This window comes from Microtus pennsylvanicus, chromosome 6 (assembly GCF_037038515.1).
Source record: "Microtus pennsylvanicus isolate mMicPen1 chromosome 6, mMicPen1.hap1, whole genome shotgun sequence".
In the NCBI taxonomy this organism is placed as follows: domain Eukaryota; kingdom Metazoa; phylum Chordata; class Mammalia; order Rodentia; family Cricetidae; genus Microtus; species Microtus pennsylvanicus.
This window is the reverse complement of record NC_134584.1, coordinates 57,149,894-57,167,266: the sequence shown is the minus strand read 5'-3', so window position 1 is coordinate 57,167,266 and position 17,373 is coordinate 57,149,894. Positions and strand designations below refer to the sequence as shown.

The window sequence follows — 17,373 nt, the reverse complement described above, 5'->3', positions numbered from 1 at the left end:
TTCTTCAGCTAGGGTCCCTATTCTACATCTAACTGGTTCTTAGAAGCACTTCAATGGTGTCACTCTTGAGCCACATAAAGAGAGCCACCTATTCTCCTCGTCTCCCTCCCCAGCACACCTGCGTTTTTCTCAGCGGCTAAAGTGAGTCTGGGCATGGAGAGAATTAATGCTGGCATTCTCAGAACAGAATTCTGTGATCTGGGTCCCAAAGAATTGGTTTTCTATGACACATTGGCCTTGGGTGGGTCCCATATCTGAAGTGTTCCGCTGCAGTAATGAAAACCATTAATGGTCCACAAAAAATTGCCTTGAAGATTTTCGAGTAGCATGCTTTTATTAATGCAGTAGGATGGGAGGAAATAGGAACAGAAAATTCCAGAATGGACAATTTGTTTCTTCTTTGCGCTTCTATGTTCTGTTTTACAGTGCTGTTACATCAAACGTTTCTCACTAAGGGTCATGCTCCAAAGACCTTGGGGTCCACTGCCTTGGGGTCCAACACCTTAGATAGAGTTGGTTGCTGTGCCATGTATGATATGGTCCCTGAGTGATTGCTCTGTTCCAGCCTCCTACCTGAAGTGGGGTTAACATGCGAGCGACTTTCTCTTTGCTACAGTGATTTCCGGAACACCTGCTAACATGGCACACACTTAGGAAACCTGTGTAGGATTTACTGTGGACTTTCCCTCTCTTTGCTTCTAGGGCATCCTCTTATAACTGTAAAACGCTCTTTGTGTTTTCATTTTGTCTAGCTAAGGCCAAGCATAGGTACAGGTAAGACGTAAGCATTGCCTTGCAGCCACCTTTTTTTTCTATGTGCACATTGTGGCTCAGACATAGAAGAATTCGCCCCGAACAGTTGCCCTGTGGCTACTGTGCAGACTTGAATTTTTGTTTATCAAAGAGCTCCTTCAGCTGCTGCTCAGTGGTGGCTTCCTTCTGCTGCATCAGCTCTGCTGTCCCTTTGGTCACTCCCCAGGCATCTGGCTTGGACATTGAAGGGTTGTATGGCCTGCCAGAAGCTATCCGAAGATTCTGCCAGAATTCCTTTCTGGCCCTGTAGAATCAAAACACACATCAGGATCCACAATCCACCAGAAGCACACACCAGGATCCCCAATACAGCCTCAGAGCTTTTATTGGTCTCTAAAAGTATGGCCATGAACACGTGTTTGTTAATCAGACTAAGGCATTTTTCACCCCTTAAATCTTTAGACCTTCTTTGAACCTAAGCATAGAGACTAAAAGCCTAAAATTTAGAATCAGGATTTTTTTTTATCAAATATATATGACCTTTCTGTCTGTGTGTCCTGGCCACATTTAAAAATCTTCTATTAGCCATGTGGTCATGGTGCACACCTTTAATCACAGCACTCAGGAGGCAGAGGCAGCCTGGTCTAGAGTGAGTTCTAGTACAGCCAGGGCTACACAGAGAACTTTTATTAGAATAGATTAATTGTGCAACAATGTGCTTCATGTTGGCACTCTTATGTGTGGATAACATCTTTGACCAATCACAGCCACCCCAATTTCCCTCTACCGCTCTCGCCCTGTGTCCACATTTAAACCTGTCTGGAGACCCGTTGGCCCCTGTGACTGGATTCTGCCTTCCTCCTTCTTTGTTCTCTTTTCACCATCTCCTTCTGCTTCTGGCCTCATCATGTCTGGTCAGCCTGTCTAGAAGGCATCTACACAGGCTAGAAGGCCGTTGCATTTAGTAAACTTGAAAATCTACCTTTGCCCTGGGTTTCCCCATCACCTTGGAGTGAGGTCATATACCAGCACAGCAGTGACGATGGACCCGCCCTTCCTTATCCTGGCATCAGCTTTCTATGAAACTCGGGCCCCACTCAGACTTTCTCAGTACCCTGCCCTCTTTCCACCTCTTGGTGCCTCCCATCAGGCTGCTCTTTGGTCCAGCAATGTAATTCATCCCTCAAAATTCAGCCCCAGCTGCAGCTTAGCTTCCATGGGTTCCTTTGTTAACCCCTATCTGCCCCTTCGTGCTGTGGACCATTAACTTAGAGCTCACTTTGCTGAGCGTCTCTGTACTTGAGCCTACCACGTCATTTGAACTTTCTGCTTTATTTCTCTGTCTTTTAGGCTAACTCTTTGGGGACCGGGCTGTGCCTTGCTACTTGAGCATCCACGGTTGTACCTGACTGATATCTGTTGAAAGCAGTTTCTACCCTTGGCCTGGAGCTCCCATCCTCCTTTTCTACCTGGCGGGATCCTACTTAGCCTTCAAAACCCAGCTCTCTCAAGCCCTTCTTCTCTGATCTTGTCCTGGTTGGCAGACACAGTCATTCTCTTCTGCTGTAACTTCTAATCTAAGCTCTTACTCTGTAGAACAACAGCCTTGTCTTTCTCCTGTTGCTTTTTTCTTTTTTCTTCTAAAAGTGTGACCCATATAGGACCCAAACTCACTATGTAGCTGAGGTTGGCCTTGAACTCCTTATTTCCTCCACCTTCTAAGTGCTGGGATTAAAGTGTGCACCACTATGCCAGCACCGATTTTCTCAGTCCTTCCTCCCTGTGAGACTCAGGCATTCCTGTTTCCTCAACATTGTAGGTGCCTGGCCTGGTGCCAGTTTGGGCCTTATTTCTTTGTTCGGCTCCCCCATTGGAATGTTAGTTCTGAGGAAAGGTCTAGCCCATTTTACCACCTCCTTACCAGCTCTGAAAGTCATGACACAAAACACTGAGCATTAATATAAATATTAATATAAAATATTAATACAAAGTTATACTCAGATCTTGATTTTTTTTTTAATGCTGCTGTAGTTTTCACTCAGATGAAACCACCCTCCCATTGAACTGCCCCAGGCCTAAGCTATAACTAAACTCTTTTTGCTTGTCTGTTTTGTTTTGTTGAGACAGGGTTTCTCTGTGTAGCCATGGCTACACTGATTTGATCTGTAGTCTATACTGGTCTCGGATTCAGAGATCCGACTGCCTCTGCCTTCCTAGTGCCTGGATTAAAGGTGTGCGCCACTACACTCAACTCTTTAAAGTTCAGCGTTAGGGACACCACCATGGGTGGGGCTTTCCCGGAACGCAGGCTCACATTGCCATGCTCTCTAAATTACAATCTGTCTTGAAGCTTTCTCCTTAAATCACCAGGAAGACAGTTCATGAGCAGCTCAGTGAGGGACCCTGAGGTGAGGAGTTAGTCCGCCTGCCCTCATCGCTCAGGAAATGAGCAGGGTCCTTTAATGGCCTCATTTCGACACAGAGGAAGCAGCCCGGGTTGAGAGGGACTGACCTTGCTCGGACCCAGGGCTTGGTGTGCATGTTCAAACCACTTCCCCAGCTGCCATGTTTCTCTGAAGCTGGAGGCAGAAATCCTCTCTCTGGGGCCAGCTCCTCTGCAATGGCCCTGATATGGTAGGGCTCAAATCCACAGCAGCCGCCGATGTACCTGACCCCCAGGTTGTAGGCCTCTCTGGCGTATTTTTGGATATCCCATCGGGTGGCAACTCTGGGTTCCAGGCCTGGAACAAATGATATTAAAAGGGCTGGAGAGACAGCTTGGTGAATGAGAGCACTCACTGCTCAAGTATGAGGACCTGGGCGGGGCTATGCTGGCGACTCGCGAAAGCCACGATAGCCTCAGCCCCAGATCTGGACTCTGCCGTGCATATACCCACACATAGGCATACACATGTACGCACAAAATTCAAAGTCGATCTTTAAAACATGTGAAAAGAGAGAGGGTAGGGTCCCTCATGCCCTCCTCTGGCCTCTGCGTGTATGTAATCAATCTCTCTCTCTCTCTCTCTCTCTCTCTCTCTCTCTCTCTCTCTCTCAATTTCTTTCTCTACCCCCCCCCCCCCCCCAAGTAACATATTTTTTTTTCCGAGGCAGGGTTTCTCTGTGGCTTTGGTGCCTGTCCCGGAACTAGCTCTTGTAGACCAGGCTGGCCTCGAACTCCCAGAGATCTGCCTGCCTCTGCCTCCCGAGTGCTGGGATTAAAGGCGTGCGCCACCACCGTCCGGCCTTAACATATTTTTTGAAGCAGGAATAGGGCTTTGAAAATAAGTCATTTAACCTTACTTTTGTGATTAAAAAAAATAAAAAATAGGGACGAAAGGCTATTGGCTATTGCCTAAGGTCACACACCTCAGTGACAGAGCTCCCCACAGACCCCCACCCCAGAGGACATCCTTTTCATCAACTGTAAGGCACGTGTCACTGGTTTCACTCTTGAATTCACGGTTATTGTTTCTCTTAGTGGTTCTATCTGTCCTTCCTTGCCTAATAGGATGGGAGTTTTGGCTGGAGGGACAGGAAGGAGGGGCAAGAGATGACAATACAGCCATTTCTCTCCATGACAAAAATTCCCTGGCTCTATAAATTCATCCGGGACTCCTCAGGCAAAGAGATTGAGACGATTTATAAAAACGTCTGTCTTACCAAAGGGGAACTCGGGGAGATCAATAAAGCCCTGTTTGCCGCAGTCGGGAGTATGGTAGGCCAAGGGCTGGCTCATCAGGTAGGCTTTCAGCCGCGCGCCTTCCAGACCCTCCTTCATGAGGCGCACAGTGTGTAGGCTGGTGGTGGGGTCAAAGTGGCAGTTCACACCCACGATTGCGGCTCCTGTAAGCGAGAGGGACGTGTCAGCGTGCGGGAGACACCAGGTCCTGGTGGGTTCCTGTCTCCCGCGGGAAGCTTGCACTCAGCGACGAACTGAAGAATCGCGGTCGGTCTTCATGGCACACTAACCTGTGTGATCTGCGAGCAAGAGTGATGGCTGGCAGCCAGGAAGTGTTCTCTGAGAAAAGCGCTTGAAAGAATCTCGTGTAATTGAAGTGTCACTTAAGTACGCTGGGCTGTCCATCTTTTTTTTTTAAAATCATTGTTAGAGCCTTTTTTTTTTAACTTTAAATTTCAGCAGTCAATTTTTCAGTGTTTGACATTATGTGGCAAGCACAATAATTTTTTAACGCTCTCAGCTGCCGGGTGGCACCTGTGTTCCCCACCATTCTGTTCATCTGAAGCCAGAATAAATGCCCTCTCTCACCAGGCAAGTCTAGCAAACTCACAAGGGCTTCTTGGGCACAGTAGCAGGAAGTCATTTAGGGAAAAAGTTTATTTTGGAACTCTATTTTTGAGAAAGAATTTTGTGTCTAGAATTAGGGGTGTGGGGGAAAAAAAATCTCCAAAACCTCTTTTGACTTGAGGTGACTAAATGGTGAACACCCAATGGTCTCATTTGCATGTTAGCCTCTTGGACTGGAAGCTACGAGAAGCTGTCACCTTAGCATGTTCTTCTGAAATCTGTGGTTGTGATGTTTGATTAAATGAGACAAAATATGTTTTAGATGCTTTATAGTCAATTATGTCCTGTGTCTGGACCCAGCATGATCAATCAACCATTAGGTATGATTTTGGAAATTTCCTCATCCATAAGGTTTGAAGGGACAGAATGCTATTGTTCTATCTTCTCAAAACGAGAGGAATTCCCAATAGAGCTTCTCTTTCTTCTTTTTGAATTTAAAAACGTTTGGCAAAGGGTTGGAGGAGATGGCTCGATGAGCACCCGCTGTGGTAGCAAAAGGATCTGAGTTCAAATCCAGTGCCCTCCAAACCTCTGGCCTCGCCATGCAAGACTGCAAGCACCGCGTTAGGGGTCGAGTGTGGGGACAGGCCAGTCTGAGGCAGGAGCATGCTCTCAGTGAGAGCCATCCAACCTAGCTCTGTTTGTTTATCATCTTACCAAGTCTCTCTTTGTAGCCTAGGCTGGTCTCAAACTCGAAGCAATCCTCCTGCTGCAGCTTCCCTGGCACTGAGTTTATAGGGGCGCACACACACCCATTTTCACCTGGATCTTGATCTTTTTACTTTGATTTTGAATGTGAAATGCCCATAGTTTCTCTTTCTTTGTTTACTTTTATTGTACTGATTTATTAATTATATGTTGGTTGGCTATTTCCTAGATACTTGCTAGATGTAAGTTTCCTTATAAGAGGAAATATAAATATAATATGGTCTGTGATGTCATAGACTTTATATTTTAGCTCAGGACTTGGAAAAATTTGGCCCATAGATGCAACGTAATATTTTATGATGAATTAAACTAGGTAATGGCTATTCATCGCATTTCCTTCTTGGATATTGACACAATAGAAAGAGGTGTCAAAGATTCTGCTAGGTGTGCAGTGGAGATCCATGCACACCTAGGTTTAGCATGGCATATTCTAAATACATCTGACTAGCAGCATTTTCACAGATGGAAAGCTATCAAATGAAGATATTCAAAATGAGTGGCATACGTAGAAAGCGACGCACTTTAAGGGCAGGGACGATCGTGCCAGACACATGGAAATAAAATTGGAGCTAAACATTGGAAGATGGATTGGGTTTGTTAGACAGGGGTTATTAAAAACCCATGCTGGGATAGGCACTTGTCTAGCCACAGGGTGCTCACGGCTGACCTAGACAGACCTGGTCTCCACCGTACAGATGTTAATCTAGTGAGGGGCCAGACTTTAAACAGATGAAGTACGTGAGGACCCGTGACGGCTATAACCGAAGCACAGAATGCAGAAAACCAGCAGAATGATGGGCGAGGCCTAGCTGCAGGCCCCGCATGCCCGCCAGTCACCCACACAAACGATGGTGTGTCCTCCGATCCTCTTGAAGATAGCTAACTTACCCCCCTCATTTTATATTTCCCATAAAATTAGGATTATACAATTCCTTCCTAAATATAAATATTTGTTACTGTTAATGACAAGTATGAAAACGATTTTTATGAAAAATCAGGAGATGGATAAGAATCATAAATAAAACACATCACCGAAGTGTCTCCAGTTCAGACTGGGCTCGCTCTTCCTATGACACTGAGTTATAACTTGGATTTAAAATGCGACAGTTTAGAAAACAGCCTGTGAGTTCCCCCTAATTGAAATAAAACCCAATGTTAGGAACAGAAATTGGATAAAAAGATATATTAGGTGGTCAGCATTTCATATCAAAGTTTCTTTTGATTTATTATACCAATTACACGAAGCAAAGCAAGCTGGCCACCATGAGAAAGGAAAAATTTTGGCAAAGAGACAACTAACTTTGAAGTTATTAATGTTTAAAGAGTCTCGACTTGAGACACGTTTAAATAAAACACAATTTCTCCTAACGTTTCTTCTGACTTACCCAAACATTCTTCTTATTTCTAAGCGTTAAACCTCCAGCCATATGTCTGGCTGCCCCTTTCAGAAGGCTGCCATGCATTTGTGGCTTGGGGATCCAAGAATGAAATTTTACAATTCCTTAAAACCATAAGTGTCATGAGTTGGAGAGATGACTCAATGGGTCCCGAGTTCAGATCCCCAGCACCCACGTACAAAGCTGGGCGTAGTGGCACACGCCTGTAGCATTAGTAGTGTTGTGGCGAGGTGAATGGCTTCCAGGAGCTCAGTGGCCAAGCCAGTCTAGCTAACCCATGAGCTCCAGGTTCAGCGAGAGACCCTGTCTTAAGAAGTAAGGCGAAGAGCAATACGGGAGGTAAACATCCAGCAGTCACCTTGGGCCTCCACATGTTCACACGCACGCCATGTGCACACACACACACACACACACACGAACACGTAGACATGCATATCCCTCCACATGTATACAAAGTAAATCTGTGGCTTTTCTGTATGTATTTCCTTGGTACATGCCACAGCATGTGTGGATTCCTGAAACAGCGTGCGTTTTCTCTATGTTATTTTAAAAGTTCACTAGAGGCGAACTGGGCAAAGGGAAATCTATCGTCACCTGCTTTTACCAGCCGCACTGCACACTCTCCGGGGGACACGCCATGCAGGTCTCCTTCAGGCCCGATGCACATGGTAGCAGCCACAGGTTTCCCAGATGTTTTTAATACTTCTACCGCCCACACAGCTTCTTCCACATGCTCGAAATACTGAAATCAGTGAAGGGCACAACACCTTAGTCATGTTTCCCACAAAACGATAAGAATACCTATTATTACATATCTATTAGTTATTATGTTATAATTATCAATACATATAATTATATAAGTAATATTATATAACTTATATTTATTATTATTATCATCTATTATTACTTAAGGATCCATCTAATGATAACCTATTTACTAATCATTTGTGACACAGAAGAGGACGGAGTGACAGTTTTTTAGTGTAAATTGAAGAAAAAGGTTTGAAAATTACTGTGTCAGACCAACTGAGTCAACGCTAGCACACGTCTGAGATGGAAAAAGATCTCAGAAGCTAAATGTTATTGTTCCTCATTGAGATTTGACCATCACCCCATGCTGACATCACGAGAGCAGAAGGTCATAGAAAGGGGTCTAGCCACGGAACTCTCCTCGCTTACCTCGGCAATGAGGAAGTCCACATTCTTCTTCATGAAGACCTCCAGCTGCTGCTGGAATATTTTCTTTACTTCTATTTCGCTCTTGCAGCTAAGGTATGAAGGTGTCTGACTCACACCTCCCGCCACCAAAGCATCTCCTTCATCTGCCACCTGCCGCGCAATGTCACAGGCAGCTTCATTGACCTTCTGACCCTAGGGTGGGAAGTGGAGGACACATCTCAATTTACACATGAAATTGAAAAGAATTATTCCCACCTTTCAGTTTTACTTTTAAAATCACTGCCTTTATCCCAGGAAACAAGGGTTATGTAGATCAATGGTTTATGGAGCCCAGACGTTTTTAAAACTACATTAATAATCACGAAAGCCACAATGAACACAGTGGTCATATCTAGGCTCCAGCTCTGTCAAAAATCTATAAGAGGATTAGCAGTTTTTATATGAAAAAAGAACTAAAAAGGAATTTTCTAACACCTAGCCTGAACTATTGTGGTGGTGACAATGGGTAATAGCTTTTACGATTAATGAGACTAAAATTCAGTTAGGATGATGACTAAGTTCATGACTATGTATGTATATATCTCACGCAGCAATAAATACACACCTAGTAAGGCACATTCTAGTCGCTTAGACATGTAAGATTGAACTGGCCCAGAGGATGGCATTTCCATTTGGTTTTTTGAAGCAGAGTCTCATTTAGCCCAGGATGTCCTCAAACTCTTGATACCCCTGCCTTCATGTCCCAAGTGCTGGGATCACAGGCATGCGCAACCCGGGCCAGCTTGTTTCGTGCTGAGATGGTCTCACCCTGTCACCTTCAACTCCTGGGTCTAAGTGACGCTCTCACTTCAGTCTCTTGAGTGGCTAGGGGTGCACATGGGACCACCTGACCTGGGGTGTCACTTGTGGGCAGGGCAGCGTGTCTGAGGAACTTGGTTCCACCCCTCACTCTGCAGACAACAACCACAAAATCCCACTTTATCCTTAAAAAAACAAAGCTAATCAACTAACCACCATCCGAAAAACCCAACACACACACACACACACACACACACACACACACACACACACTAAAGAAAACCCCCAGGACACCCAGTACCACAGGTCATTTCAGCTGCTGGAATTTTAGAACTCCCAATGCCTTTTAGAAAGGACAAAACCTCAGCCTTGGTGGGCAAGTGCTTTGACCCCAACAGAAGCGACCGCAGCTGCTCAGGCTGCTGCCCCCCTGTGCTCTGCACACCTCTGATCCCAGACTTGGGAGGCAGAGGCAGGCAGATCTCTGTGAGTTCCAGGCTGCCTAATGAGAGCCTGTCTCAGAAACGGGAGAGATGTGTGGACTTGCAAAGACGGCACTTTGCTTAGCAATGGAGGAGCAGGATACATTGTTTCATAAATGCCTTCCCGTTCATCCTAACACGTGCAACTCAGTCCTGAGAGTGAGTCACAGGTCTCTTATTTTGGTAATAAAGCAAAACTCCATCTTTTCTTTTGGGAGTGGTGTGTCTGTGCGGTCCTTCACAGGCGGTGGCCGGGGTGCGTGGTACTCACGGATATCTTCTCCGCCACGTAGTTCCCTCTGTTCTCCAGCTTGTCCTCGCTGGCGTAGAACGTGAAGGTCTGCATGACGTTCGCGCCAGCTCTGAGGAACTCCCTGTGAAGCTGGCGAACTGGGAAGGGCACAAGCGAAGCTGTGAGGTCACCCACTCACCCACGTGCAACGCTTTCTAGAGAGCTCTAAGGTGAGCAGACATCAGAATGGCTGTTTCAGCGGCTCGGCACTCACACATCTGGGCTTAAGGAGGGGGAACTCTGGGTCTCCTGGAACCTCTCTCAAGACTGTCATGGCTGGATGGTCGGGTGGCTGGAGAGGGCAGGGGTTATGTATGGTGCTGTGTTCTTGGTTTAGTCTGCTGCTCATTGTCAGCTTGCCCTCCACTCACTGATTCTTTGTGAAAGTCACCAATAAACATGAGGGGGACAATCTTGTCTTGTCCTTGGGAAATCTATGATCCATTCAAGGACACCTGACCAAAGCAGTGTGTGGAGGGGCTCTGCAGAAGCTTCTTCGTACCACGGGGAAAGGAAGTCACTGGGGCTGCAGGTTGGAGCTGTCCAGGTTCTTGCTGGGTGGAGGTGGGGAAGGGAAGTCCCTGCAGTAGCAGCAGCCTGAGCAAACACAATGAAAGGTCAGGTTTGGCGTTTGGGGGAATGAAGGAACACCAAAGAGATGCTGGAGAGTGGTAGGACATAGAGTTGAAAAGGGAATAGAGTGTAAATGGTCAACTAGCCTGGTACCCCAAAGATTCTGCTCTGGACCTCAGGGATAGTATGTGATTAGCCCAGTGTTTTTTTTGCAAGATAATTTTGAGTTTCTGTTTGCTTGGTTTTTGAGAAAGGGTCCTGTGGTGGTTTGATTGAGAAGGCTCACACTCCCCAGGTTCATGTTTGAATACATGGTCCCCAGTGGGTGGAGCTATTTAGGAAGGATTGAGAGGTGTGGCCTTGATGGAGGAAGTGCATCACTGAGGCCCAGTTTTGAGATTTAAAAAGACTCCCTATTTTGGGGGTTCACTTTGCCTCCTCCTTATGAGATCTGAGCTCTCAGCTGGGTGGTGGTGGGGCAAGCCTTTAATCCCAGCAGCACTTTCTCGTCACTATGGGTTGGTGGTTTCAAGAGTGGGAAGAAGGCACACGGGGAGGGTATAGACAGGGAGACAGCAGACCGCAGACAGGCCTGGGCTGCAGTAGTGTGAACAGAACTAGTTGGCTAATCACGATGGAGGGACACGATGTGGCACCATGGACCCTAATTTGTATAAGAGAATGATAGACACTTGGGGGAGAATGATCAGACTCTAAGCTGGTTGGAACGAAAGGTGGAGCATTCTTCATAAGATGGAGGAATGGGAAAACTACAGAGAAGGGACAGAAGACTGGAGATGGGAGCCAAATGGGGCTTGTTGTCAGCACACCCTGGGTGGGCATCTCTTGGTAATGGCAAATTTAAGGTGGGTGGCTGAGGTATGACAAAGCAAAAGTTCACTGGAGAGGAGATTAAGGCGTTACCAAACTGCGGAGTGGATTGTCTTTATGAACACTGGACACACATAGATTGGTGGGGGGAAGTGCAGAGAAAAAGACGATGATCCAAGTTCTAGACTAGTCTAAAGTGAAGGGCAGGAGCCAGGCGGCCGCCAATAGAAGCAAGAACAGCCTTTGTGCTTAGCAGCAAGAGCTCAGGTTCAGTAGCAGGTATGGGAAACCCTGCAGGCATGTTCCTGTCTCATGATTGGCTCTGCAGTTCACTCAACACAGCACACATTATCATAGTGTAGAATGGAGCATGCACCAACCTGCCTCCGGGTGCTCCACAGCCGCTTCCGGGGTCCAGGGTCCAGCCTTTACATAGCCCCTCTTTTCCAGGGCAAAGACAAATCCTCCATCTCCAATCACAACTTCTCCGGCATTTAATCGTTCTAGGATGCCCTGAATTTCCAGACGAGGGAGAGAAGGAAGATGAGTTTCAAAGAGAAGTTCTACCTTTAGTGCTTTTGCAAATGTATTCTTGAAGAGCATAGTTCCTTTAGCACTCCACCTTTGCGAAGACGACTAGCTAGTTATAACTTCAGTGACAGTGCTGGAGGGATGGCTCAGCGGTTAGGAGCACTGGCTGCTCTTTCAGAGGTCCTGAGTTCAATTCCCAGCAACCACATGGTGGCTCACAACTATCTCTAGCGGGAAGTGATGCCTTCTTCTGACATAAGGACTTACAAGCAGATATGACATTCATATACAAAAAATAAATAAACTAATTTTAAAAAAAGAACTTCAGTCATGAGGAGAGGTTCAAATGTTGAAGTTCAGAGCCAAATTATCTCAGATGTTTGCCCTTTTTATGACCATTAATTGTCTTCATGTGTATATGATCTAACATCATCGTGACCATTAGATAAACCCTCTGGAACAGACCCTCAATTTCCAAGCAGCCAAAGGGCTATGAATGCTAATGGATAGTGTCTAAGGCCAGTAGCGGTTTCTCTGCTCTGCCGGCACTGGGAAAGTGTCTGAGGCAGTAGCAGAGATTTCTCTGCTCTGTTGTAACTGGCCTACCTAATGTTTCCACCAATGTATTGAAAGAGCGCCTTGACTTATGACCATCTTTGTTGTATGGCTATAAAACTTCATCAAACTAGTACAAAAGTGGAGCGTGGAGCTTAGCGTGACCTGAGCCATAATAACTCAGAGTGATCCACTCCAGAATAAACGTCTCATCCCTGTGGGGTTAGAGCTGGGTTTTTGCATCAACATCAGAAACATACATATGAATTATATACATCAATCTATTATGGATTTTATACATTAATTTATTTAGAATGCTCAGCTATTGAAAACTGGCATACTCATGTGTATGCACTGGGTTTGTGGTATGTGCAGAGCCTGGGTGTCTTTCAGTACACACGGGGAAGTACTTGAATGTATAGCAAAGTGGTAAGGCATTTGCCTAACATGCCTGAGACTCAGGGTTCTATCCCCAGCAGCATAAAAGAAGAGCACATATTTTCCCATTTGCATACATATATATATTTAAATTTTTACATACTTGTGGGCATAAAATGATAATTCAGTTCATATACACAGTGAATAATGAGCAAATTGGGGCAATTAGGATTTCAATTTCATTAATTATTTATCATTAGGAGGCTTGGGATCCTTAAATTCTTTTCCTCTAGCTCCTTATAAAACACATAATAGATTGTAAACTATGGCCACTCTGATGAAGCACATCTTTTATCATTTTTAGAAGGTCTGGGAATTTAACCTGGGATCTTGCGCATGCTAGGCAAGCACTCTGCTACCAAGACCCATCACCAGTGGGGCGTATTCTTAAAGGACGACAGACAGCCTTCTTGCTCTGTCAGGAAACTAGGGAGAGGGTTAACACTGTCAGAGAGGTTGGGGCAGCATAGAATGCCGTCTGGTAGAAGACTGAAAAGCCACATGACACCTGGTACAGCCAGAACAGAGGTGGCCAGATCACTCATGGGCTCTGTGCTTGGCATGCCCTGCAGCGGCAATCTGTCACGCACCCACGAGTTTGTAAGTACGCACATCCTGTATCCCGTGCCAAGAACAGGGAAGTGACAGTCACGGCACTCGTGGATGGTTTCCAGTCCACTCCCCAGAGCTCTTCCATTTCACTGCTGTGGAACGATTGCCACTGTGCTCAGGTGCAAGAGATGGATTTTGAATTGTGAATTGGAAAGGGGTTTTATGGATTCAAAAGTAATTTACTAGTATAACTGTTTTTGCAGTTTCTAAGAATCATGAACTTTAAATTAAACATACCCTAGTTCTCTCTCTGATTTTAGAAATGGGGAATTAAAGCCCAGAGTCTGTGAATAATTTATTCAAGGTCCTTATGACTATCTCGTCCTTAAGCTGCTTCTAGATTTGATTTCAGATAGAGGTGAGGGGGCGGGGCAGCGCTGAGAAAGGGAATCGTTCTGGGGACACATTGCAGTGTGCACGCTTACTACATTCTGTTTACTAGCCGCATCTGTGGGTTTTTAGAAACAAGGCGAGAACACGGGCTACATGAACCGCTCGAGGAGTCACACAGGCTTCCACACCAAAACTCCTCCCATCTTCTGAAAGCCTCCTTCATTTTAGCCCTCTGCCTCTCCATCCCACCCAGGCCATTCTGATAGCAAGTGCTCAGCGAGAAACCGTTGACATTTTCACGGCGGAGCTGGAAATCACATGAGGATGTGTGCTCCCTGCTGCCTTCTCCTCCTTTCAGACCCCAAACACTTTCAAGCCTGGGAGTCTGTGAGTTAACAAACAGCTGTAAAGATACAGAGTTGCTATTGTGCAATCTTGAAAGCCAAATCTTCATCATGACTATAATGTGTCTAAATACTATGTCTAAAATTAACAAGTATACACATGTAGTATATAGGTGTACGTGTATACACACATATATACATGTTCTATATACATAATTGTATATGTATGTGTTATATATGTATGTATGTATCAGTCACATGAACTATGGTCCCAGAAATAAGCTATGAGTTGCTCTGGGCAGAAAGAACTAGTGAGATTGTGGCAGTTACCAGTGCTCACTGAACATATTCTCAAGTTTTAGTAACACAACATTTTAATATACAGAACGGCCAGGAATCTGATCTTTGGAAATAGGGGGAGTAGTGATTTAATTATCATGCCGATCATACTGTTTAGTGATTACGCCAGCATGCTCTTAGATTAAAAACTTCTACTAAGTTTTTAATTCCCTAGACATCAGAATTTCTTTGTTCCTAAGCTAAACAGTGCAGTGTTGTTTTGTTAACCCCACTGACAGAGACTAAGACCACTACCACAGTTTAGAACAAATCTGAAGCAAGACTTAATTAAACACCGGCCAGGGAGACGGGCTCTGGTAAGGTCCATACCCAGAATAACAGGAAATGGCCCAGACTCACAGTCTGTAGCGGCGTAAGAAGAAAACCCATAATTCATTGCGTTCCTCATCGGGGCAAGCATACATCCTGACAAACCTCCAGTCTGTGAACCTTCCACCCACACGTGAGCGAGCACATTTGGTGCAGAATCCTCGAACACACTTGTTTAGGGGAGTGAAAACTTGTGAGTTGTTATCTCCCGTAAACAACAGTCTCCAGCATTTCAGGAACTGTCTGTCCTTGGGCAAGGGGCTTGCAGATCAGAGGCATTTTTGTTTCAGGGATCTCTAAGGCATAGTAATGAAAACTTAGACTAACTTAGTTTGTGTGAAATTTTTACAAAGGAGTATATGTAACAGCAGCTTATTTTTTAAAAGCACGGATCAGCCTAGGGAACTAGCAGAATATATATCAATACAATTGCAGGCTCTTTTCTTTGTATTTTAACCATTTGTTTTTCTGCAGTGACTATGTGTAACATCTTTTAAATGCAGATATATAGGCATGCATATTACTGCCCTTATTTTAGCATTTATGTATTGGGGAGGCACCCTTATGCCACTTGTTTCTTGATAATTCTCTAAAGACCGCCCAACACACACACACACACACACACAGTTTTTTTTTTCAGACATTGTATCACTGTGCAGCTAAGGCTGGTCTTGATCTAGGATCCTCTTGCCTCTTTCTCCTGAGTGCTGGGATTTCATCCCGTACCATCAGACCCTGCTAGAGAGTCATCTTTAAAATGGTGGCGTTTCTAAGCTTGAGTTTGGGAAGTGGATTAGAATCCATGATTTTCCAAATGGGGTCAAATGAGTGTGTGTCTAGGGGGGGGTGGGGGTGGGGGACATCATTTAGTAAATTATGGGCTGGCCATAATTCAAAAGCTTGAACCGTACAGCCTTCTTATACTACGCTTATCCATCACCCTCTGGGGCACGATGTTGCCAAATATGAACAAGATTAGCTTTCTCCCCTGAGAATTTTGAAATCGGTGTCTCTCCCTTTACAAACTGGGCACACCAGGTGGTATCTCAGCAGGACATGCCTTACTTTCTTGCCGGGTATTGAGTCAGCCTGGCTTCTTCTGTCTCCCAGCCATCTTCTGGGGTCCTCTGTGGTGGGCTTGATATCAGAGCCGAGTTTATACCCTCCTCCCCATCCATCCCTCCTTCCTCTAACCCACAAGGTCTGATTTGGACTGAACTCCTGTGTCCAGCAGGCCACTGGGAAGCAGAAATGAACTTCTTGTTAGGCAGGAGTGGGACCCGAGGGTATTTTGGTTTTTAGAACTCTACGAACAGCCCTTCCTCGGTGTTTCACAATCAATTTACTTATTCTTTTCTGAAACTGTTTTTGGTGCTCGTGTGAGGCATTTTTCTGTGGTCTTGAAACAAGCTGTGGATAAAACCTACCATCACTCCCCCACAGTCCTGTTCTCCTAGAGGCAGCTGGCAGGATGTCGGTGAGAGGTGGCGCGAGCCAGGAACCGTCGGGCAGTCAGGTGGGCTCCGCAGCTGCCTGCTCCTCCTGCACCGACACCCCTCCAGACACCCGCAAGCCCCCAGCCAGGGCCACCTCCACTAGGTGGGAAACTCCACCCTGGGGCCGAGAGCAGCTTCTGTGAGAGCTCCCTGGTCTTCAGTGTGCTGCACTCAGGAAGTGTTGAGAATCAGAGGGGCCAGAGGGGGCGCCCTGACTTCCGAAGTGTTTGCGGGGGGGCGGGTGCCTTGGGTTCAGAAGACAACCGTCCCACACACACAGGTCTAAAGTGGAACCGGAGGTGAGGGGCGGGGGAGGGGAGCGGGGACAGAAACTAGAGTGCGTTCTGTAGGAGAAGCCCCAGGTCACACAGGAGTTCTGGGTGTCCCTTCTGATCCAAGGCCGCCAACTAGGAGGACCACAGCCGGGCCCCAAACACCCCTCTGCCCTCACTGACGTTGGGTGTGCCCAGCTGGTGGTTCCTCTGAGAGTGCCCTCAGGTTCCCTGCAGACTTACCTTCTTGCCCTTCTTGCCGGCCACCGGTGCCATCTTTCCGGTGTAGTAAGTGGCTCTGGATACAGCTGTGGACTGGAGGCGAGTGGGGTCCAGTAGCAAAGCCTGTGTTGCCTGGTGGCTGCAGTCTCTTTATACAGTGGCTTGGTTTCCCCAGCCTTGGCCAGGTCCAACACGCCCACCAGCCTTTGATTTGGGGCAGGGGCTAGCTGGGAAGCTGCCTGACGGAGGAGACGTCGAGATTGGTCTCCGAGATGGGTGGAAACACCGAGAAGCAAGATAAGAAAAAAAAAATACTGAGGTCGCTGCCTGCTCGTCTGCACACTGCCCTTTTGGCCGGTTGGTTGCAGGTCTCTGACCTTGATCTGGGATCAGGTACCCGTGACCCATTTAAGCTGCCAGACCAGGCCCCTAAGAATTCCATTCAGTGCCCAAATATTTGACAAAGGCGAAGATTCAAGATCACTACACGAGGAAGTGATACTCTGCAAGAGCTTGGTGCAAAGTGTAATCTGTATGACCTACGTCTGGCAGGAGGAACACAAACTTGGCATTTACAGG

The 17,373-nt window shown here is 46.2% G+C and overlaps 1 protein-coding gene across 1 annotated transcript; it reads right to left on the bottom strand.

The window, feature by feature from the left end:
- Positions 1 to 303: 303 nt before the first annotated feature.
- On the bottom strand, positions 304 to 17,114 carry Bhmt (betaine--homocysteine S-methyltransferase). Its single transcript, XM_075977857.1, has 8 exons — positions 16,816 to 17,114; positions 11,703 to 11,835; positions 9,898 to 10,016; positions 8,347 to 8,538; positions 7,762 to 7,909; positions 4,417 to 4,599; positions 3,266 to 3,494; positions 304 to 1,057 (listed from the first exon to the last, which is right to left on the bottom strand). Exons 1-8 carry the CDS (start codon positions 16,846 to 16,848, stop codon positions 871 to 873), a joined length of 1,224 nt encoding a protein of 407 aa, XP_075833972.1. The 5' UTR covers positions 16,849 to 17,114; the 3' UTR covers positions 304 to 870.
- Between the last annotated feature and the right edge of the window lie 259 nt (positions 17,115 to 17,373).